This window comes from Symphalangus syndactylus, chromosome 5 (assembly GCF_028878055.3).
Source record: "Symphalangus syndactylus isolate Jambi chromosome 5, NHGRI_mSymSyn1-v2.1_pri, whole genome shotgun sequence".
Classification (NCBI taxonomy): Eukaryota; Metazoa; Chordata; class Mammalia; order Primates; family Hylobatidae; genus Symphalangus; species Symphalangus syndactylus.
The window spans coordinates 66,286,353-66,311,416 of NC_072427.2; the positions used below are offsets into that span (position 1 = coordinate 66,286,353).

Genomic DNA, 25,064 nt, shown 5'->3' on the forward strand with positions numbered 1-25,064 from the left:
GCTCCATGAAAGCCCAGACCCAAGTCCAGCTGCTCATCACTGCATCCCAGGGCTTGGGCCTCAGGAAGCACTTTTTAAGTATTAAGCTCACATTAAATATTTATTGTATAAATAGGAACATTCATTGAGTGTTCACTTAAGTGAGGTGTAGTAGGAAGGAAAGAGAAACAAGCACTAAATGTGCTTTTTGTTGTTTTTTCATTTGTTTAAATTCTCCTTCCTACCTTGTCCCTGGCCTGGTGATCACCCCGTACTTAGTCTTTCAGCAGTGTGATCACATGATTAGCAAGGGGCTTCCCTCGCTTGCTTTCAGTAGACTCTAGTTTTATTCTTTTATCTTATCCTTTCATTCAAATGTAATTTTTATAAAACACAGTCTTTTTTTTTTTTTTTTTTTTTGAGACAGAGTTTCACTCTTGTTGCCCAGTATGGAGTGCAATGGCACCATCTCAGCTTACTGCAACCTCCACCTCTCAGGTTCAAGCAATTCTCCTGCCTCTGCCTCCTGAGTAGCTGAGATTACAGGTGGCCACCACCACGCCCAGCTAATTTTTGTATTTTTAGTAGAGACGAGATTTCACCATGTTGGCTGGGCTAATCTTGAACTCCTGACCTCTGGTGCTCTACCCACCTCGGCCTCCCAAAGTGCTGGGATTACAGGTGTGAGCCACCATGCCCAGCCCTGAAACACAGTCTTAACTTTCTTTTCTATGTTCATATTGTTGCAGTAAACTGAGGAACGGAGAGACTAATACGGAGTACAGGAGGATTTGTTTATTTTAGGCACGCACCGGCTCAGAAGATTCACATCTAAAAGCTGAGCCTTGAACAAAGACTGAGTGGGTTTTTATAAGTGGCTTTACAGAAGCAAAATAAAAGCAATTAATCATACAGTAACAGGTTACATAATCTATAGCATAACATAACTTGTGACTTAGCCAGTGGCTTTGTACCTGCATTAAAAGAAAAACAAGAACTGGCTAAATACAGACATTTGTAAAACATAATCATGCTTAAGAAGCCCAGGAAAAGAGTAACAGTAAAAGGACTTGTCTTTCTCTTTTTTTTTTCTTTCAACTTTGCTCTGGAACCAGGGGTCGGGGGGAGGGTGGTGTCTGGAGCTTATTCCTTTGGCCTTGGCTATTTGGACAGCGTTATCTTCTAACTGTCTTCAAAGTGAGCCGCTAGGCAGAGGAAAACTTGTTCTTTTCTTTTTAACTCTTGCCTTGCCACATTCTGGGCCTTAGTTTTTACTTTTCTTGGAGTGAATAAATGCAGTACTTATTATTTAAATTTCTGCCTCAATATAGTCACTTGCTCAATAGACTATCTAGGTTTCTTCATTTGTCCTTGCTAGGAGAGCTAATCTTGCCATTTCTATTTTCCTCTTAATGTGCCCTAATATCTCCTGTTCTCAAATTTACATTCTCATGACACTTGATAAGGCAGAGAACCAAATCTGCCACCAAAAATCTCATTCTCCTACTTTTCTTCCTTTAACCCCTTTTCCCCCTCACTTTGGTGCTTATCTTTGGAAGGCAGCAATTACTTCTTATTTGTCATCGAAATCTTTTATTTCCTTTTTAAATTTGTAGCAGAATCGTTCAGAGATAAAAATAAGTAATCCCACTGAATTCCAGAATCATGAAAAGCAGGAAATCCAGGATCTCAGAGCTACTGCAAAAGTTCCTTCTCCACTAGACGAGCGCCAAGGAGCTGAGAATGCTGTTTCCTCAGGTAAACGTGGAATAAATGGTATGTCAAGTAATTTTAAAAACCAAAATTGCTAGAAGTAGCCAAGTACATTAGTTTCCTAGGACTGTCGTGACAAAGCACCACAAACTGGGCAGCTTAGAACAACAGAAATTTACTCTTTCATAGTTCTAGAGGCTGGAAGTTCAAAAACAATGTGTCAGCAGGACCATGCTTCTCTGAGACTCTGGGTGGAATCCTTCTTTGCCTCTGACTACTTTGCGATGGCTGTAGACGCCTAGTGTTCCTTGGCTTGCAGCTGCATCATATCAGTCTCTGGCTCTGACAGCTCATGACATTCTCTCTCTGTCTTCTTAGTAGGACACCAGTCATATTGGATTAGGATCCACCCAAATAGGCCAAGCATAGTGGCTGGTGCCTATAATCCCATTACTTTAGGAAGCCAAGTCAGGAGGATTGCTTGAGCCTAGGAGTTCAGAACCAGCCTTGGCAACATGGCGAGACCCTGTCTCTACAAAAAGTCAAAAGAATCAGCCAGCCATGATGGTGCACACCAGTGGTCCCAGCTACTCAGGAGGCTGAGGTGAAAGGGTCGCTTGAACCCAGGAGGTTAAGGCTGCAGTGGGCCATCTTCATACCACTTCACCCCAGCATGGACAGAGTGAGACCCTATCTCAAAAAATTAAAAGAACATCCAAATGATGTCATTTTAACCTTAATACATCTGAAAAAAATTCCTATATCTAAATAAGGCCATATGACAGGTACCAGTGGTTAGGACTTCAGCATATCTTTTAGGGGGCCACAATTCAACCCATAGCACCATGTTATAGAATTTCTTTTTTTTTTTTTTTTTTAGACAGAGTCTTGCCTGTCACCCAGGCTGGAGTGCAATGGTACAATCTTGGCTCACTACAACCTCCGCCTCCTGGGTTCAAGCGATTCTCCAGCCTCAGCCTCCCAAAGTGCTGAGATTACAGGCGTGAGCCACTGCACCCGGCCTTCATTTTGCTTTCTTTTGCCTACTAAACCTCTGCTCCTAAAAAATAAAAAATAATAATAATAAATAAATGAAAATAAAATACCTCAGTATTAGTTTCACCTGGGCAAATCTACTAGGGCCCTGAGCCTTGCCAGAGGAGAAGTTAGAGAGATTGGGAGAGGATAATTCATTCCAGTATCCACCAAGCAGTTAAATCTGGAATTTCTAATCCTGAGCCTTCTCATTTTCCCTAAAACTTTGAGTGCCATACTGAATCTAGAAAATTACAGGATTCCTTGGGTCTGAGATGGGCTTGGGAAACTTCAGTTTTTAACAAGTCTCCCAGGTAATTTTTATTAATTAATTAATTTATTTATTTATTTTTGAGACAGGGTCTTGACTGCAGCCTCAGCCTCCTGAGTAGCTGGGACTACAGGCATGCACCACCATGCCCGGCTAATTTTTGTATTTTTAGTAGAAATGGGGTTTCACCATGTTGCCCAGGCTGGTCTCAAACTCCTGAGCTCAAGTAATCTGCCCACTTCAGCCTCCTAAACTGCAGGATTACAGGCGTGACCCACCATGCCCAGCCAACATTTTTTAATATAGGCCAGTTTTTTGTCCTCTAAGTTGGTTTGTCTAATATGTTCTCATGTTTAGAATTAGACTATGGGCTGTTGGCAGGAATCCCACAGAGCAATGCTATTGCTTCCTCAGTAAGCACCCTAGGAGGCACAAGTGCTGGTTTTTCCTATGGCTAGTCATGTTAACTTCCATCAGTTGGTTATGGTGGTGTCTGCTAGGTTGTTCCTTTGTGAAGTTACTCTTTTACCACTTGGAATTAGTAAGTATCCTGTGGAGAGTTACTCTGCATAAATATCCTTTCTTTGTTTGTTTTGTTTTGTTTCGAGACAGAGTCTCTTTCTGTTGCCCAGGCAGGAGTACAGTGACAGGATCTCAGCTCACTGCAACCTTTGCCTCCCAGTCTCAAGCAATTCTACTGCCTCAGCCTCCCAAGTAGCTGGGATTACAGGTGTGCACCAACATGCCTGGGTAGTTTTTGTTTTCTCAGTAGAGACAGGGTTTCGCCATGTTGGCCAGACTGATCTCGAACTCCTAATCTCAGGTGATCTGCCCACTTTGGCCTCCCAAAGTGCCAGGATTACAGGCATGAGCCACTGAGCCCTGCCAAATATCCTGTTTCTCATGAAACTTTCACCTTCTGGTTTTATAGCCAAAGTCTAAGCAGAAGCCCCTGCGACCATTCCAACTCTGACAGAACATTCTTTTGCCTTGTTTTACGGATACATTGGGGAAACTTAAGGATGAGAACTTTAGAAATGGTATTTCTTGGAAACCCACTTGCTTGTAAATTAGTGGTTGAAAGAAAAGAAAAAAATAATTAAAAAGAGATGAAAGCTCATTGCATATTTTTAAAATAGATTGCCTGAAGTTGAAAAAGATGTAAGATTGAGGCTTTCTTATATTTGTAAGATTAGACTCATAGCTCTATAGCATATTATACGGGGCCCTTTATGGTTTAACCCGCTACCTGTCCTATTCTCAATGTCCTCCACTCCCTCTTATGCACCCTACATTTCAGCAATTTCAGCCTACCTCAATTTCTCTGAATGTCATTATTTCCACTCTACTACAGCTTTATATATCACTATTGTTCCCTCTGCCTGGAATGGTTCTTTTCCATCCTTACCTGATAAATTCCATTAAGGTCAAAAAAATAAAGAAACGACAGAATTTGGAAAATGATTATGGTAAGTGGGAAAAAATACCTAACCTAATATATACCATAATTTCAACTGAAGTTAAAAAAGATAATAATAAGCTGGCTACAGTGGCACATGCCTGTAGTCCCAGCTACTCAGGAGGCTGAAGCAGAAGTATCACTTGTGCCCTGGAGTTTGAGGCCAGCTGGGCAACATAGTGAGACCTTGTCTCTTAACAGAAGCAAACAGGCCAGGCGCAGTGGCTCACACTTGTAATCCTAACACTTTGGGAGGCCAAGGTGGGTGGATCACCTGAGGTCAGGATCGAGACCAGCCTGGGTAACATGACAAAACCCTGTGTCTACTAAAAATATAAAAATTAGCTGGGTGTGGTGGCTCACACTTGTAATCCCAGCTACTCAGGAGGCTGAGGCAGGAGAATCTCTTGAACCCTGGAGGCGGAGGTTGCAGTGAGCCAAGATCGCGCCACTGCACTCCATCCTGGGTGACAGTGTGAGTCCATCTCAAAACAAACAAATGACCACAACCAAAATAAGTGTAAGAAGCAGAGGACCAGAGGAAATATGCCAGACAATGGTGTTTTCTTTGGCTGATTGGATTACGTGACTTTTATCACTTTAGTTGTAACAATATTATGTTCATAATAAAAACTGAAAAAATTTTTTAACTGATATATATATATGTTTAAACTTAATTTATATTAAATAATTTTTTAATAATAGAGACAGGGTCAGGGCAGGGCGCGGTGGCTCGCTCCTGTAATCCCAGCACTTTGGGAGGTCGAGGTGGGCAGATCACGAGGTCAGGAAGCGGAGACCATCCTGGCTAACACGGTGAAACCCTGTCTCTACTAAAAATACAAAAAATTAGCCGGGTGTGGTGGCAGGCGCCTATAGTCCCAGCTACTCGGGAGGCTGAGGCAGGAGAATGGCTTGAACCCGGGAGGTGGAGCTTGCAGTGAGCCGAGATCACGCCACTGCACTCCAGCCTGGGTGACAGAGGAAGACTTCATCTCAGAAAAGAAAATAGAGACAGAGTCTTTCTGTGTTGCCCAGGCTCATCTCAAACTCCTGGGCTCAAGCCATCCACCCACCTCAGCCTCCCAAAGTGCTGGGATTACAGGCATGAGCCACTGCACCTGGCCAACTTTCTGTATTTTTATTTTATGTATTTATTTATTTTTTTTGAGACAGAGTCTCACTTTGTTGCCAGGCTGGACTGCAGTGGCGCAATCTCAGCTCACTGCAACCTCCACCTCCTGGGTTCAAGCGATTCTCCTGCCTCAGCCTCCTGAGTAGCTGGGATTACAGGCGCGCCCCACCACGCCCAGCTAATTTTTGTATTTTTAATAGAGACAAGGTTTCACCATGTTGGCCAGGATGGTCTCAATCTCTTGAACTCATGATCCACCTGCCTCGGCCTCCCAAAGTGCTGGGATTACAGGTGGGAGCCACCACGGCGCCTGGCCAACTTTTTGATATGTTTATATAACTTCTCCATAGGCGTCAGAAAATTTCTGAATGCCTACTTGAAGCATATGACCTGTAATCGTAGGAATGCTGTAACTAATTCTTTGTGCTCCTTATGTGCTGTTTCTACCACCATCTTGACAGAGCCCACCATGTGAAAATGCTCTGTTAACTTACACATTATTTTTTTTTTAGAGATGGAGTCTCACTCTGTTGCCCAGGCTGGAGTGCAGTGGCGCGATCTCGGCTCACTGCAAGTTCTGTCTCCCAGGTTCACGTCATTCTCCTGCCTCAACCTCCCAAGTAGCTGGGACTACATGCACCCGCCACCATGCCCGGCTAACTTTTTGTATTTTTAGTAGAGATGGGGTTTCACTGTGTTAGCCAGGATGGTCTCCATCTCCTGACCTCGTGATCCACCCGCCTTGGCCTCCCAAAGTGCTGGGATTACAGGCGTGAGCTACCGTGCCCGGCCACATATTTCTTAATGAGAACTTTTTTGAAATCCTTCATTATTTCTGTGTCTTTGGATTTAGGTAACAGAGATTCAAAGGTACCTTCAGAAAGAAAGAAATTTCTCTACACGGATGAGTCATCCAAACCTGGAAAAAATAAAAGAACTGCAATCACTACTCCAAGTAAGTTTTGTAGACAAAGCCATAATAGGTAATTGTTGCCCCACTTCGGACTGATGTTGGACTGGAACAGCTAAAAGCATAGAGGCTGGAACCAGTTTACATTCTAGTTCTCTCGTCTTTTAGGTTTGAGATCTTGGGGAACTTACTCATCCTCAATAAACTCACTTCCTCAGTGCAAAGTGGAAATAGTTATACTATAGTACCTATTTCTTTTTTTTTTTTTGAGACAGAGTCTTGCTCTGTCGCCCAGACTAGAGTGCAGTAGCATGAGCTTGGCTCACTGCTCCCTCCGCCTCCCAGGTTCAAGCGATTCTCCTGACTGAGCCTCCCTAGTAGCTGGGACTACAGGTGTGCTCCACCATGCCCAGCTGATTTTTGTATTTTCAGAAGAGATGGGGTTTCACCATGTTGGCCAGCATGGTCTCGATCTCTTGACCTCGTGATCTGCCTGCCTCGGCCTCCCAAAGTGCTGAGATTCCAGGCATCAGCCACCCTGCTTGACCTATAGTACCTATTTCATCAGGTTGATAGATACGTAAATTGAGAATACTTTTTCCACTACTGCTTCCCTATCACGGCAAATAGCATGCAGCAAGGATTCAATAAACAACTGATGAATGAATGTACGAACTACTTGGTACAATGCCTACCTTCTAATGGAAGTCTAAATTATTTTGTTTTTGGACATGTAATTCTTCTTCTCTATCTTATATTGTTGGAACATTGCTTGGCACATAGAATGTTGATTATTATATTTATAGTAGTTACAATGCTGCTTATCATATATTCAAAATTCAATAAATGCTCATATACTTAATCAGAATAGGATACATTTGGGGTCAGCAAACTGCTGCCTGTCTTGGCCTGTCTTGTATCCTTTGAGCTAAGAATGGTTTTTACATTTTTTAAAGAATTTAAAAACAAGAAGAATGGCCAGGCGCAGTTCTCACACCTGTAATCCCAGCACTTTGGGAGGCCCAGGGGGGCTGGATCACCTGAAGTTGGGAGTTTGAGAACAGCCTGGCCAGCATGGTGAAACCCCGTCTCTACTGAAAATACAAACATTAGCTGGGTGTGGTGGCAGGTGCCTTTAACCCCAGCTACTTGGGAAGCTGAGGCAGGAGAATCGCTTGAACCTGGGAGGCGGAGGTTGCAGTGAGCCAAGATCATGCCATTGCACTGTAGCCTGGGCAATAGAGCAAGACTCCGTCTCAAAATAAATAAATAAATAACATAAAAACAAGAAGAATATGAGACAGAGACCATACCATATGTGGCCATAAAGCCTAAAATACTTTTTTTTTTTTTGAGACGAAGTTTTGCTCTTGTTGCCCAGGCTGGAGTGCAATGGTGCAATCTAGGCTCACTGCAACCTCCACCTCCTGGGTTCAAGCGATTCTTCTGCCTCAGTGTCCCGAGTAGCTGGGATTACAGGCGTGCGCCACCACACCTGGCTAATTTTTGTATTTTTAGTAGAGACGGGGTTTCTCCATGTTGGTCAGGCTGGTCTCGAACTCCTGACCTCAGGTGATCTGACTGCTTTGGCCTCCCAAAGTGCTAGGATTACAGGTGTGAGCCACCATGCCCGGCCAAGCCTTAAATACTTTTATCTAGCCCTTTATAGAATAAATTTGTCAGTCCTTGACATACAGCATTATAAAATATCAAATTCATGATTAAATAAAGATCACTTGTGACTAATTGGTAGGGGAGAAGATAAATCTACTCTCCTCCTCTGGATTAAACCAAGATGTCAATTTAGTGAAATTTGTCAATGGGGAGATGGTGAATGTTTGATAGTTTATAAGATGAATGTGCTTTGCCCCTGAGTTTCCAAAAACTAAGTATTTTGAAATTAATGTTTTAGCAAAAATTATATTGAAGTTGAATGTCAGGGATACAAAGAAGAGAATAAGTGTTAACAGCAAAACACAGAGAAGATAAATAAATGGATTTTGTTTTGTTATTAATTTTTATATTGGGGGAACATTCTAGACTTTAAGAAGCTTCATGAAGCTCATTTTAAGGAAATGGAGTCCATTGATCAATATATTGAGAGAAAAAAGAAACATTTTGAAGAACACAATTCCATGAATGAACTGAAGGTATGTAGATAAAATTATGTTCTTAATGGAACTAAACTGTTTGATTATAATTTTGAAACTATATGACACCGTGGTTACAACAACTGGCTGTCACTCTACCAGTAGACTTGGTTGAGTTTAATATATCTTTATCTAAAACTTGCTTTCCCCTACCCTGAGAATTTTCAAAGTCCTCTAGATAAAACAGTGAATCCATGGCCAAGCGCAGTGGCTCATGCCTGTAATCCCAGCACTTTGGGAGGCCAAGGCAGGTGGACTACCTCAGGTCAGGAGTTCAAGGCCAGCCTGGCCAACATGGTGAAATCCTGTCTCTACAAAAAATACAGAAAATTAGCGGGGGGTGGCACATGCCTGTAATCCCATCTACTCAGGAGGCTGAGGCAGGAGAATCACTTGAACCAGGAGGCCAACATTGCAGTGAGCTGAGATCGCGCCACTGCACTCCAGCCTGTGTGACAGAGCGAGACTCCGTCTCAAAAAAAAGAAAACAGTGAATCCTGACTATGAGAAACTATTCCCAAAATGGCAATGTCATTCTACTTTCCATATTCAGATGTTTTGCCTATTACTTTCATTGATGATGAACCAACTTATGGCTGAAGCCATCTTCTTTCCCTTGTCCCTTATGTAAAGGAAAATGGGTGATTAATAGTGGCAAACCTGAAGGGTTCCTGTGGTAACAGCTCCCTCGAGGGCTTTCAGTCCAGGTCCCACAGGACTCAAAGCCTCCTCAAGTAAGAGAAGGTGATAAAGTCAACTCTGAGGCTGAGTTAGTAGAGTAGTGAGTAACATTCTAGCAAGTTGATGTTATTGGTATCCGGTGTTAAGGCAGTGACGAATGGAGGGTAAGAAACACATTTTTAAATATTTATTGATTTATGTATGTTTCTCATAAAGACAGGGTCTCCCTATGATACCCAGGCTCTCCTTGAACACCTAGGCTCAAGTGATCCTCCCACCTCAGCCTCCCAAAGTGCTGGGATTACAGGTGTGTGAGCCACCAGATTATATTTATTTCTATTCGCTGTATTTAATTCTTAACCCCATGTTTATTTTACACAACTTCCCTATTTCTCAAAAAGAATTTAAGTCCTATTCTCAAAATAATTTAAGTTTATGGTATTAAATATAAAATAGTATAGTCAATTTAAAAGCAGCAGAAAATTAGCACTGTTAGTAGGTACAGTATTTACTACCATCAGTCACTCAGCTGAGTTTAAGTTTTCTGGCAGCTAGGGCCAAGAGGAAAACTCACCAGGTGATAAGTTGTAAATAATTTAAGTACCTAAGCTTCTTGGTGAGAAGCTTAATTGAAATAATAAACATTCATTTTAACGATGTAAAACCACTGTTACAACAATTTTTTTTCTTTTTTGCTTTTTTGCTTTTTTCTTTTTTTTGAGACAGAGTTTTGCTCTTGTTGCCCAGGCTGGAGGGCAATGGTACAGTCTCAGCTCACTGCAACCTCTGCCTTCCTGATTCAAGCGATTCTCCTGCCTTAGCCTCCCCAGTAGCTGAGATTACAGGCACCTGCCACCACACCCAGCTAATTTTTATATTTTTAGTAGAGATGGGTTTTCACTATGTTGTTGGCCAGGCTGGTCTTGAACTCCTGACCTCAGGTGATCAACCCACCTCCCAAAGTGCTGGTATTACATGCATGGGCCATTGTTCCCATCCTCACTGTTACCACATTTGAAGGTACTGTTTATCAAACTTTTTTTTTTTTTGAGACTCAGTCTCACTCTGTCACCCAGGCTGGAGTGCAGTGGTGTGATCTTGGCTCACTGGAACCTCTGCTTCCCGGGTGCAACAGATTATTTTGCCTCAGCCTCCCAAGTAGTTGGGATTACAGGTGCCCACCACTACACCCAGCTAATATTTGTATTTATAATTTTATTTATTTTTTTTAGACGGAGTCTCATTGTGTTGCCCAGGCTGGAGTGCAGTGACACAATATTGGCTCACTGCAACCTCCACCTCCTGGATTCAAGTGATTCTCCCACCTCAGCCTCCCAAGTACCTGGGATTACAGGCAACCACCACCACACCCAGCTAATGTTTGCTTGTTTGTTTGTTTGTTTTGACACGGAGTTTCACTCTTGCCCAGACTGGAGTGCAATGCTGTGATCTTGGCTCACCACAACTTCCACCTCCCAGGTTCAAGCAATTCTCCTGCCTCAGCCTCCTGAGTAGCTGGGATTATAGGTGCCTGCCACCACGCCTGGCTAATTTTTTGTATTTTTAGTAGAGACGGGGTTTCACTATGTTGGCCAGGCTGGTCTTGAACTCCTGAACTTGTGATCCACCTGCCTCGGCCTCCCAAAGTGCTGGGATCACAAGCATAAGCCACGGTGCCCAGCCCCTGCTAATTTTTATATTTTCAGTAAAGATGGGGTTTCACCATGTTGGCCAGGCTGGTCTCCATCTCCTGACTTCAGGTGATCCACCCACCTCGGCCTCCCAAAGTGCTGGGATTACAGGCGTGAGCCACCACTCCTGTCCTCACTGTTACCACATTTGAAGGCACTGTTTATCAATCTTTTTTTGTGTGTCTGATGAGTCTCACTCTGCCACTCAGGCTGGAGTGCAGTGGTGCGATCTTGGCTCACTGCAGCCTGCACCTCCCGGGTTCGACAGATTTCGCCAGCATGGCAAAACCCTGTCTCTACTAAAAATACAAAAATTACCCGGCCGTGGTGGTGGGTGCCTGTACTCCCAGCTACTCGGGAGGCTGAGACAGGAGAATCGCTTGAACCCAGGAGGTGGAGGTTGCAGTACGTGGAGGTCACACCACTGCACTCCAGCCAGGGCAACAGACCAAGACTCCATCTCAAAAAAACAAACAAAAAAATAGGCCAGGCGTGGTGGCTCACACCTGTAATCCCAGCACTTTGGGAAGCTGAGGCAGGCGGATTACCTGCGGTCAGGGGTTTGAGACTAGCCTGACCGACATGGAGAAACCCCATCTTTACTAAAAATACAAAATTATCTCGGCATGGTGGTGCATGCCTGTAATCCCAGCTACTCGGGAGGCTGAGGCAGGAGAATTGCTTGAACCCAGGAGGCAGAGGTTGCGGTGAGCTGAGACCATGCCATTGCACTCCAGCCTGGGCAACAAGAGTGAAATTCCATCTCAAAAAATAATAATAATAATAATCTAAGTTAATTTAAAAAAGGTTTCAGCCAGACACAGTGGCTCACACCTGTCAATCCACAACTTTGGGAGGGTGAGGCCAAAGGATCACTTGAGCCCCGGTGTTGAAGACCAACCTGGGCAATACAGTGAGACTCCATCTCTAAGGAAAAAAAAAGAGTCAAGCTGCTGCTTTCTATATTTTGTAATGTGGATGACATAATTTTCTAAGTAAAAGTTAAGGACAGAGCAAGAACAACTGTCTCAACCATAAACGTTGAGTATTGCTCTAGAAGATGTGTTGAATAAACGAATAGTTTATCTTACTTTTCAGTATAACTCCAGCCTGGTAGACCCATCTGAATGAGTTTAGTTCTAAAATAACACTGTTCACCCTGAATGTTTAAGGAACTGGCCTATCAGATGTATAACTTGGTGTGATCTCTTTGGAGACTAGAGAATTAAAAAAAACAATTACAATAACTTCACCATACCTGAGATGAAGTTGCTCCTGGCACATTTGGGGCTTGGTCATTTGGATGGTGATGGACAATAATAAGCAGATACCCTAAAGAGAATCATTCTGGCCATGACAGCCTCTCTTTGACTTTTGTGATTACAAAAGACAGACTTGTTTGATCTAGTTGTCAAATGGCCCTCTAAAAAGATCAGAAAACTATCTGGGTGTGGTGGCTCATGCCTATTATCCCACCTACTTGGGAGGCTTAGGTGGGAGGGTTGCTTGAGCCCAGGAGTCAAAGACCAGGCTGGGCAACATAGCACAACCCCATCTCAAATAAACAAATACATATATACTTACGTTTAATTAATTTATTTTAATTAATCTATTTATTTATAATAAAAAGATTGGAAAACTTGTATTCCAAGATACCTTATATAGTTATAAATCTCTATATTTTATAATTGGCTATTTTTATGCAGATTTGCTTTTTCTCAATTATTACTTATTCTTATTTATCTATATTAATGGTATATATTATCTGTTTTAAATACTTTTCCATTGTTTATCTTTTTTTTTTTTTGAGACGGAGTCTCGCTCTGTCACCCAGGCTGGAGTGCAGTGGCGTGATCTGCAATCTCGGCTCACTGCAAGCTCCTCCTCCCAGGTTCACGCCACTCTCCTCCCTCAGCCTCCTGAGTAGCTGGGACTACGGGCGCCCGCCACCACGCCCGGCTAATTTTTTTTTTTTTTTTTTTTTTTTTTTTGGTATTTTTAGTAGAGATGGGGTTTCACTGAGTTAGCCAGGATGGTCTGAATCTCCTGACCTCATGATCTGTCCGCCTCGGCCTCCCAAAGTGCTGGGATTACAGGCGTGAGCCACCGTGCCTGGCCCCATTGTTTATCTTTTAACTAGATTAATAGTATCTTACCTTGTGGAAGATTTTTAATTGTAGTTATATTTATCCAACTCTTCCTTTTAAGGCTTACGTTTTTGTCATGCTTAGAAAGGTCTTGACTTCAGCTACTCAGCAGGCTGAGGCAGGAAAAACGCTTGAAGCCTGTAGGTGGAGATTGCTGCGAGCTGAGATTGGGCCACTGCCCTCCAGGCTCAGTGACAGTGAGACCCTATCTCAAAAAAATGTATAGACATATATACTTATATATATGGCTGGGCACAGTGGCTCACGCCTGTAATCCCAGCACTTTGGGAGGCTGAGGTGGGTGGATCACCTGAGGTCAGGAGTTCGAGATCAGCCTGCCCAACACGGCAAAACCCCGTCTCTACTAAAAATACAAAAATTAGCCAGATGTGGTGGCAGGTGCCTGTAATCCCAGCTGCTTTGGGTGCTGACCAGGAGAATTGCTTGAACCCAGGAAGCAGAGGTTGCAGTGAGCCAAGATCATGCCATTGCACTTCCAGCCTGGGCGACAGAGCAATTCTCCATCTAAAAAAAAAAAAAAGATCTTGCCTGTCTGTGTCTCTCTCTCTCTCTCTCTCAATATATATATATATATATATATATATATATATATATATATATACAATTTTTATATAAAATTATATACATATATGTTTTTTTTTCTTTTTTTTGAGACAGAGTCTCACCCTGTCACACAGGTGGTAATTCAATGGTGCAGTGATGGTTCACTGCAGCCTCAACCTCCTGGGCTCAGGTGATCCTCACACCTCAGCCTCCTTAGTAGCTGGGACAATAGTCATGCACCACTACACTTGGCTATTTTTCAGTTTTTTATAGAGACAGGCCTCACTATGTTGTCCAGGCTGGTCTCAAACTCCTAGGCTCAAGCAGTCCCCCCTCTTCTGCCTCCCAAAGTACTGGGATTATAGGCATGGGCCACCAGATTATATTTATTTCTAGTCCCTGTATTTAATTCTTTTTTTTTTTTTTTTTTTTTGAGACGGAGTCTCGCTCTGTCACCCAGGCTGGAGTGCAGTGGCGTGATCTCGGCTCACTGCAAGCTCCGCCTCCCGGGTTCACGCCATTCTCCTGCCTCAGCCTCTCCGAGTAGCTGGGACTACAGGCGCCCGCCACCACGCCCGGCTAATTTTTTGTATTTTTGGTAGAGACGGGGTTTCACCGTGGTCTCGATCTCCAGACCTCGTGATCCGCCCGCCTTGGCCTCCCAAAGTGCTGGGATTACAAGCGTGAGCCACCGTGCCCGGCCTGTATTTAATTCTTAACCAACATTTTTATTTTTCTAAATATTAATTTCAATTGTCATATCTCAGTTGACAGGTAATAAAGTTAATTTTTTCTGCTTGCAACAGATCTTAGACTAATGATAATAAGATATTCAATTACTCTTTGTGCCTTAACAATATCTAAGAAAGATACCCTAAGTGAAACCCTTCAAGTATTTATTTCCTTCCCTCTTTTTGTTTTTTGTTTTAAAGGACTTCAAAAAGCTATTGTTTGGGGATAGAGGGAGAAGGTAGAATTATTTGTAGATTCCACATGTTAAATATATAATAGGTTCTTTAGGTTTGTTTTTGTAGAGACAAGATCTCCTAATGTTGCTCAGGCTGGTCATGAACTCCTGGGCTTAAGCGATCCTCCTGCCTCAGCCTCCCAAAGTGCTGAGATTGCAGGGTGTGAGCCACTACACCTGGCCTAAGTTTATATTTAATAAACTGTATATAACATCTCAAAGGTTCCGTATTTCCAAAATAATCTTTTTTTCCCCCCTTCGTGGCTACAAGGGACTGTTTTTCTACATTATGTCTCTAGTTAGAAAATGTCTGGCTAGGCTGGGTGTGGTGGCTCACACCTGTAATCCCAGCAGTTTGGGAGGCTGAGGCAGGCAGATCACAAGGTCAGCAGTTCGAGACCAGCCTGGCCAACATAGTGAAACCCCGTCTCTACTAAAAATACAAAAATTAGCCAAGCGTGGTGGCGGGCGCCTGTAGTCCCAGCTACTTGGGAGGCTAAGGCAGGAGAATCACTTGAACCTGGGAGGCAGAAGTTGCAGTGAGCTGAGACCATGCCATTGCACTCCAGCCCAGGTGAAAGAAAGAGACTCCGTCTCATTAAAAAAAAAAAAAAAAAGAAAGAAAGAAAAGAAAATGCCTAGATAGCTGGGCACAGTGGCTCATGCCTGTAATCCAAACACTGTGGGAGGCCAACGCAGGCAGATCACTTGAGGTCAGGCATTTGAGACCAGCCTGGCCAACATGGCAACATCCTGTCTCCACTAAAAATACAAAAATTAGCTGGGCGTGGTGGCAGGTGCCTATAATCCCAGCTACTCAGAAGGCTAAGGTGGGAGGATCGCTTGAACCTGGAAGGTGGAGATTGCAGTGAGCCCATATTGTGCCACTGCACTTCAGCCTGGGCAACAGAGCCAGAGTCTGTCTCTAAAAAAAAAAAAGAAAGAAAATGCCTGGGTCCATAGCAGCCAGGAAAGGCTTTCTTGTAACTCCTTACTCAGCCACAACTGGAAATTGCTCTTTATAACAGAATCCCCATAGCAATAAATGGCAGGTAACTGTGGAGCCAGCCAGACAGGTAGAATAGGATGAGGTGAGGTAGTGAGGAAGGAAAGGATTCCAAATGGAGTTACAAATGAGGAATGAAACAGGGATAAATGGAAACACTCTTCTGAACTTTGCCTAGGAGACAATACTGTATCAGAGGCCAAGCCTTTTTTTTTTTTTTTTTTGAGATGTAGTCTTGCTCTGTTGCCAGGCTGGCGTGATCTTGGGTCACTGCAACCTCCGCCTCCTGGGTTCAAGTGATTCTCCCGCCTCAGCCTCCTGAGTAGCTAGGACTATAGGCACGTGCCACAACGCCCAGCTAATTTTTGTATTTTTAGTAGAGATGGGGTTTCACCATGTTGGAGAGGCCAAGCTTTTAAAATGGTGCATTTTCTCTTCAGCAGCAGCCCATCAATAAAGGAGGGGTCAGGACTCCAGTACCTCCAAGAGGAAGACTCTCTGTGGCTTCTACTCCCATCAGCCAACGACGCTCGCAAGGCCGGTCTTGTGGCCCTGCAAGTCAGAGTACCTTGGGTCTGAAGGGGTCACTCAAGCGCTCTGCTAGCTCTGCAGCTAAAACAGGTGTCAGGTAAAGAAATCACTCCAAAATGTAATCATGAACAAGATTTCACATGGACTATATAAAAAAATTTTTTTTAATTGGCAAATAATATTCGTACATACTCATAGGGTACATAGTGATGTTTCTTTTTTTTTCTTTTTTTTTTTTTTTTTTTTGAGACGGAGTCTTGCTCTGTCACCCAGGCTGGAGTGCAGTGGCGCGATCTCGGCTCACTGCAAGCTCCGCCCCCTGGGGTTCACGCCATTCTCCTGCCTCAGCCTCCCAAGTAGCTGGGACTACAGGCACCCGCCACCACGCCCGGCTAATTTTTTGTATTTTTAGTAGAGATGGGGTTTCGCCGTGTTAGCCAGGATGGTCTCGATCTCCTGACCTCGTGATCCGCCCGCCTCGGCCTCCCAAAGTGCTGGGATTACAGGCGTGAGCCACCGCGCCCGGCCTTTTTTTTTTTCTTTTCTTTATTTATTTATTTATTTTTTTGAGATGAGGTCTCACTCTGTCACCCAGGCTGGAGTGCAGTGGTGCAATCTCAGCTCACTGCAAACTCCGCCTCCCGGGTTCAAGTGATTCTCCTGCCTCAGCCTCCCGAGTAGCTGGGACTACAGGTATGTGCCACCATGCCTGGCTAATTTTTTGTATTTTTAGTAGAGATGGGCTTTCATCATGTTAGCCAGGATGGTTTCGATCTCCTGGCCTCATGATTTGCCCGCCTCAGCCTCCCAAAGTGCTAGGATTACGAGCGTGAGCCACTGCGCTTGGCTCATAGTGATGTTTCAATACATATATGGTAGTCAGATCAGGGTAATTAGCATATCCATCATCTCAAACAGTTATCATTTCTTTATATTTAGTATCCTCCTTCTAGCTATTTGAAACCACCATGACCAGCTAATTTCACAAGGTCTCACTATGTTGTCCAGTCTGGTTTTGAACTCTTGGGCTCAAGTGATCATCCCACCTTGGCCAACCAAAATGTTGAGATTACAAACGTGCCATTGCACCCAACCTTTTTTTTCTTTTTTTTTTTTTTTTATTCAGACAGAGTGTCACTCCATTGCCCAGGCTGGAGTGCAGTGACGAGATCTTGACTCACTGCAACTTCTGCCTCCCAGGTTCAAGCGATTCTCAGCCTCCCGAGTAGCTAGGACTACAGGCACGTACCACCACACCCAGCTAATTTTTGTATTTTTAGTAGAGACAGGGTTTCACCATGTTGGCCAAGCTGGTCTTGAACTCCTGACCTCAGGTGATCTACCTGCCTCAGCCTCCCAAAGTGCTGGGATTACAGGCATGAGCCACTGTGCCTGGCCACACCCAGGTATATGTACCTCTTAAATTTCTCATTCAAATCATGAATTATTTTCCTGATTTCATTGACTTGTCTGTATTCTCTTGTGTATCTCACTGAGTTCCCCTAAGATTATTATTTTGAATTCTTTTTCTGGTATTTCATATACTTCCCTATGAATAGGGTTATTGGAGAATTACCATTTTCTTTGGAGGTGACTTGTTTCCCTACATTTTCATGGTTTATGTGTCCTTGCATTGATTTCTACACATCTTTTAGGAAAGTCACTGCTTCCAATTTTATAGAGGAGGTTTCATAGGGAAGAACATACTCATATGAATAGGTCTTGGGGGTGTCATTTAAGTGGGGTGTGTTGGCCTTGGTTCTAAGTGGGCACAGGAATATAGTCTCTGTGTAGTTTCTTCAGCTGTAATGCATTTTAGTGGCATTTGTAAGTCTCTCAGTAGCCTAGGCTAAGAGTTGGCGGTGATGGTGGCTTTGCCAGGTTTGGGACCGTGGGGCTGTTTCTCAGCCCTGGTATGCAGTTGCATGGCTGCTTGGTTGGCCTTAGGGCATGTCTACCAGAGGCTGCTTACAACGCTGCCTCTCAGGCCCTTACTAGGAGTACAGGGGCATTGGGCAGGTCAGGGGCTTCTCTGCAGGAGTGAGGCATCTCATGGCTGTTTCTCAGGCCCTAGCCACAGGCACATAGCCACTCAGCCAGCATCGGAGTATGTCAGCTGCTTGAGGGTCTCTCCTACTCCAGGGAGGGCATGTGGCAGTTTGGCCAGCTCAAGGGCAGGTTTGCCCTGAGCACATCTGCCTAGGCTCCAAGCAACTGGGGTCATGGTGTTGCAGCCAACCCTACCAAGCCCCTGTGGGCTTGGTAAAATGAATATCGAGCCCTAGTAATGGATACGTGCAGTGGCCACTAGCCCCCAGCAGAGCACAGTGCACTCCAGAAGTGGCTCTGGTCTGAAGATGGTTCTGTGCTGCAGAAGCTAGTGGCGGGTAGAGAGTGCACACCTTGTGCTCCTAATCCAGGACAGTGCAGCTGCAGGAATTCCTGGCAGCTCTCCAAACTGGGAGATTTGGGTATTATTAGACTTGGGTATTCTCCCATAGTAAGGACTCTAGGTGCTTGCAGTAGCAATGGGGGCTGGTGGGGATCTTCAGTTTAGTGTTTCTTCACAACAGGAATCCCCTCCTGACTGCGGGCAGATCTGATTCTGGTAGAGGAGACAGGGCTGCAGAGGCTAGATGCCTCTGGCTGCCCTCCTGGGCTTCCATTCACCACAGGTGCATCTCCACTCCCCTGATGCACTCCAGTGCTTTCCCGTTGACACTCCAGTCAAATCTTAGCTTTTTTCTGTGGTGGCTCCCACCTGTAATCCCAGCTACTCAGGAGGCTGAGGCAGGAGGATCATTTGAGTCCAGAAGTTTGAGGCCAGCCTGGGCAACATAGTGAAAGCTGTCTCCAAAAATAAAATTCTAAAAATCTTAGCTGTTTATTTGTTGCCTTCGTCCTTTCTTGTAGGGGGATGAATGCCAGGTGTCTCTAGTCAGCCATCTTGCTGACAGCACTCTGAAATATGTGTTATTTTGCTTTTGTTTCTATTTTGTAGAGATGAGGTCTTGCTATGTTGCCCAAGATGGTCTTGAACTCCTGGCCTCAAGCAATCCTCCTGCCTCAGCCTCCCAAAGTACTAAGAATACAGGCATAAACCACCATGCCCAGTCAGATATTCTTCATTTTATTAATATATGACTGCCAAGATGCCTAAGGAGAAACTTTTCCATTGACTTAAATATAGAAGTGAAGCTAAATGCTTACAGAAAGTATCTTATTACAGTGAACTGAAAAATTAACTCTTCCTCAAATACCAATATCGTAACCTAGTGGGAACTACAGTATCATCACTATCTCGTGCCCCATTGATCCCTGTTTTTATTTACTTGTAACTTTTCTGACATCAAAGTCACCTTCAACTGGGACTCTCCCCATAGATGAAAGTCTTCAGATGACTTCTAATATCAAAACTTTATTTTCTACTTTTTTAAAGACATTTGCAGTATCTAATAGAACTGGTACATGACAGCCCTTCTCCAACATGTGCAATTATCTAACATAATTGTATTTTTTATTTTCTTCTTTTTTTTTTTTGAGACAGTCTTGCTCTGTCACCCACGCTGGAGTGCAGTGGCGCGATCTCGGCTTACTATGACCCCCATCTCCTGGGTTCAAGCAATTCTCATGCCCCAGCCTCCTGAGTAGCTGGGACTACAGGTGTGTGCCACACATTCAGTTAATTTTTTTTTTTTTTTTGTATTTTTAGTAGAGGTAGTGTTTCACCATGCTGACCAGGCTGGTCTAGAAATCCTGGCCTCAAGTGATCCACCTGCCTTGCCCTCCCAAAGTGCTGGGATTACAGGTGTGAACCACTACACCTGGCCTATTCTTTTTTTTTTTTTTTTTTTTTTTTTTTGAGATGGAGTCTGGCTCTGTTGCCCAGGCTGGAGTGCAGTGGCGCAATCTCGGCTCACTGCAAGCTCCGCCTCCCAGGTTCACGCCATTCTCTTGCCTCAGCCTCCCGAGTAGCTGGGACTACAGGCACCCACCACTTCGCCTGGCTAATTTTTTTTTGTATTTTTAGTAGAGACGGGGTTTCACCATGTTAGCCAAGATGGTCTCGATCTCCTGACCTCGTGATCTGCTGCCTTGGCCTCCCAAAGTGCTGGGATTACAGGCGTGAGCCACCACGCCCGGCCTCTATTTTTGAGATATGATCTTGCTCTGTCACCCAGGCTAGAATTCAGTAACGCAGTAATGGCTCACTGCAGCCTTGACTTCCCAGGATGAAGCGATCTTCCTGCCTTGGCCTCCCAAAGTACTGGGATTATAGGTGTGAACCATCTCACCCAGCCTTCCCATGTTTTAATCAGATTGTTTTTTTTCCTATTCCTCCAATGTAGTTTTTAAAACTTAAAAATGGCTTTAAGTTTAGAATTCTATTTATTTAATTAGCTTGGAATATGAAGTACCTGTAATTGGTGGTTCTGATTTCATTTAAGAACACTATGGTCCAGGTGCAGTGGCTCATGCCTGTAATCCTAGCACTTTGGGAGCCCGAGTTGGGTGGATCACCTGAGGTCAGGAGTTCAAGACCAGCCATGACCAACATGGTGAAACCTCGTCTGTACTAAAAATACAAAATTATCTGGGCATGGTGGTGCGCACCTATATTCCCAGCTACTTGGAAGGCTGAGGCAGGAGAATCGCATGAACCCAGGAGATGGAGGTTGCAGTGAGCCAAGATCACACCATTGCACTCCAGCCTAGGCAACAAGAGCGAAATGTTGTCTCAAAAAAAAAAAGAACACCATGGTCAGAGGTTTGGCCCTTGCTTCACCGCAATGTACAGGTGGATCTGGACTTCACACCATAAGATACTATTAATTGAATGAAGGCTCATTGTTATTTTATGAACCATTAAGACAAATTAGACCGGGCATGGTGGCTCACACCTGTAATCCCAGCACTTTGGGAGGCCGAGGCGGGCAGATCACGAGGTCAGGAGTTCAAGACCAGCCTGGCCAACATAGTGAAACCCTGTCTCTACTAAAAATACAAAACAATTAGCCAGGCATAGTGGCAGTTGCCTGTAATCCCAGCTACTTGGGAGGCTGAGGCAAGAATTGCTTGAACCTGGAAGCCAGAGGTTGTAGTGAGCTGAGATCGCGCCACTGCACTCCAGCCTGGGCAACAGTGCGAGACTCCATCTCCAAAAAAAAAAAGAAAGAAAGAAAGAAAAATCAGCCAGGCGCTGTGGCTCACGCCTGTAATCCCAACACTTTGGGAGGCCGAGACGGGCGGATCACGAGGTCAGAAGATCGAGACCATCCTGGCTAACAGTAAAACCCCATCTCTACTAAAAATACAAAAAAAATAGCCGGGTGTGGTGGCGGGCGCCTATAGTCCCAGCTACTTGGGAGGCTGAGGCAGGAGAATGGTGTGAACCCAGGAGGCAGAGCTTGCAGTGAGCTGAGATCGTGCCACTGCATTCCAGCCTGGGTGACAGAATGAGACTCCGTCTAAAAAAAAAGAAAAATCACTACTGGCCGGGCAAAGTGGCTCACGCCTATAATCCCAGCACTTGGTGAGGCCAAATGGGTGAATGGCTTAAGCCCAAGAGTTTGAGACCAGCCTGGCCAACATGGCAAAACCCCATCTCTACTAAAAATATAAAAATTAGCTGGGCGCAGTGGCTCATGCCTGTAATCCCAGCACTTTGAGAGACTGAGGCAGGCGGATCACCTGAGGTCAGGAGTTTGAGACCAGCCTGACCAACATGGTGAAACCCCATCTCTACTAAAAATAGAAAATTAGCCAGGCATGGTGGTGCATGCCTGTAATCCCAGCTACTGGGGAGGCTGAAGCAGTAGAATCGCTTGAACCTGGGAGGCAGAGGTTGCAGTGAGCCAACATCGCACCATTGCACTCCAGCCTGGGCGACAGAGCAAAACTCCATCTCAAAAAAAAAAGAAAAAAAGAAAAGAAAAAATTAGCCAGACGCAGTGGCACACACCCATAGTCCCAGCCACTTGGGAGGCTGAGGCAGGAGGATGGCTTGAGCCTAGGAGGCAGAGGTTGTAGCAAGCTGAGTCACACCACTGCACGCCAGCCTGGGTGATAGAGCCAGAACCTGTCTCAAGAAAAAACACTACCAATTAACTATTGACATCTTATGAATTATAAAAACACATCCAAATTTCAGAGATGTTAAAATGTAGGAAAAATACTATCAGTCAATCAATCAAATACATTTGTGGCAATTTGCCATATGTAAAGAATGGGCTTATTTCTCTACCACGCAAATGAATGACATTCTTTTAGGAACATACAAGAGCTGTTCTCACCACTCACCTAGCATAGCAGTCTTCTGCTACCTGTGACTTCCCCTCACCCGGAGGAGGAGGAGGAGGAAGGGGAGCTTTTGGCTTGCCTCTTGGACTATAATGAGGCCTCCACGCCTATTCCTCCACCACCATCATTGTCCAAGGCAGGGAGAGCAGAAAAGACAAGAACATATTTTACAAATAACGTTAGATAATATGTGATTTAATTTAGCATTAGCCTTTTAGGAATATGTCTCTTCTGCAAAAGAGGTTCATTCCTATGACGAGTATTAATTGAGGCCCTTTTCACTGCTTCCTGATAGTCAAGTGGTTTTATTTATAAGCTAGACACAAGTTACTCTTGCCACAGTACTCATGTCTTGTACTCTGCTGTCCTATTTAGGTTTTCAGCTGCTACTAAAGATAATGAGCATAAGCGTTCACTGACCAAGACTCCAGCCAGAAAGTCTGCACATGTGACCGTGTCTGGGGGCACCCCAAAAGGCGAGGCTGTGCTTGGGACACACAAATTAAAGACCATCAAGGGGAATTCTGCTGCTGGTAAAAAAAAAAAAAAAAGAAATCTGTTTCATTTTTAAGCCATGTAACTTCCCAAAATGATTACGTGTATCTGTTTTTTTGTTCATTTGTTTTTTTCTGAGATACAGTTTCGCTTTTGTCACCCAGGCTAGAGTGTAATGCCACGATCTCAGCTCACTGCAACCTCTGCCTCCCAGGTTCAAGCAATTCTCCTGCCTCAGCCTCCTGAGTAGCTGGGATTACAGACACATGCCACCATGCCCAGCTAATTTTGTATTTTTAATAGAGACAGTTTCACCATGTTCGTCAGGCTGGTCTGAAACTCCTGACCTCAGGTGATCTGCCCGCCTCGGCCTACCAAAGTGCTGGGATTACAAGTGTGAGCCACGGCACCCAGCCTGTATCTGTTTCTTTAAACCCTTTCCATTTCTATAATCAAAAGCAAAAATTTTACCATAGTATATTTTTCATTGCCAAATGTGAACCCTTGCCTACATCTGTGAAACAGCAATCAGGATCTAAGACCACCTAGTTAAAAAAAGCACAAAACCCTGTGTTCAAGCTATCCCACTGTATCAGTATCACATGCTGACAGGGAGTAGAACAAGGGGCTGCCATACACTGCCACTGGAAGCACAGATTGGTACAATTTATTCAGGACAGTAAATGTCTGCATATTTTCCAATCCAGCTGTCCTGCTTCTAGGTCTAGGGAAACTCTTGCACATGTACAGGAGACATGTGAGGGAAATGCCAGAGACATAAGCAAAAACCAGATATCTGCCTGAGAGCTCCATCTAATCCTAAAATGGTGACCCTCCAGGAAGGGCACTGTGCCCCTTGTGGGACTCAGAGATTCGGAGGACGAGCACAGTATTCATTACAGCCTCGGAAAGGTCCTGGAGGACTCTGACACTAACAAGATCCCAGACCACAGACTTCATGTTTCAAGATTCAACCATGTTGACTCATTTTCACAGTATTTTTCAGTGGTATGAGTATATGTCAGTTTATCTATTTTACTATTCATGAACATGTGGGTGGTTCCAGCTTCCATTATTATATATGATGTTGCTATGAATACTCTTAAACATGTCTCCTGTACATGTGCAAGAGTTTCCCTAGACCTAGAAGCAGGACAGCTGGATTGGAAAATATGCAGACATTTACTGTCCTGAATGAATTGTACCAATCTGTGCTTCCAGTGGCAGTGTATGGCAGCCCCTTGTTCTACTCCCTGTCAGCATTTGATACTGATACAGTGGGATAGCTTGAACACAGGGTTTTGTGCTTTTTTTAACTAGGTGGTCTTAGATCCTGATTGCTGTTTCACAGATGTAGGCAAGGGTTCACATTTGGCAATGACCTGTGGCTTCCCCCTATGAAAAGAAAGGATTGGCCAGATGCAGTGGCTCTTGCCTGTAATCCCGGCACTTTGGGAGGCCGAGGTGGGTGGATCGCTTGAGGTCAGAATTTCAAGACCAGCCTGGCCAACATGGTGAAACCCCATCTCTACCAAAAATACAAAAATTAGCCGGGCATGGTGGCATGCACCTATCATCCCAGCTACTCAAGAGGCTGAGGTAGGAGAATCGCTTGAACCAGGAAGCAGAGGTTGCAGTGAACCAAGATTGTGCCACTGCACTCCAGCCAGCCTGGGCAACACGGTGAGACCCTGTCTCAAAAAAAAAAAAAAAAAAAAGAGAGAGAGAGGGAGAGAAAGGATTAACTGATGGCCAACTGTAGCAAAAAGGCTAACTAAACTACACCATCCTTAGGCCGGGCATGGTGGCATGGAGACCAACCTGGCCAACATGGCAAAACCTCGTCTCTACTAAAAATACGAAAATTAGCCGGGCATGGTGGCACGCGCCTGTAATCCCAGCTACTCGCTTGAGAATCACTTGAACCCAGGAGGCAGTGGTTGCACTGAGCCGAGATCACATCACTGTACTCCAGCCTGGGAGACAGGGCAAGACTCCGTCTCAAAAAAATAAAAATAAACTACACCATC

General features: G+C 44.4%; 1 protein-coding gene across 35 annotated transcripts in view; it reads left to right on the forward strand.

Moving 5' to 3' along the window:
* NUSAP1 (nucleolar and spindle associated protein 1) overlaps window positions 1–25,064 on the forward strand; it is a 96,245-nt gene that overhangs the window by 64,353 nt on the left and 6,828 nt on the right. For 5 of the 35 annotated variants that reach the window (XM_055278775.2, XM_055278781.2, XM_063639134.1 and 2 more), the window contains 5 exons: window positions 1,596–1,737; window positions 6,446–6,547; window positions 8,543–8,652; window positions 16,152–16,336; window positions 22,915–23,072. In XM_055278775.2, the coding sequence (XP_055134750.1) occupies window positions 1,596–1,737; window positions 6,446–6,547; window positions 8,543–8,652; window positions 16,152–16,336; window positions 22,915–23,072 (697 nt within the window). Of the gene's footprint in view, window positions 1–1,595; window positions 1,756–6,445; window positions 6,548–8,542; window positions 8,653–16,148; window positions 16,337–22,914; window positions 23,073–25,064 lie in introns of all 35 variants that reach the window. The other 30 variants (XM_063639137.1, XM_055278778.2, XM_063639130.1 and 27 more) reach the window with 11 other exon arrangements.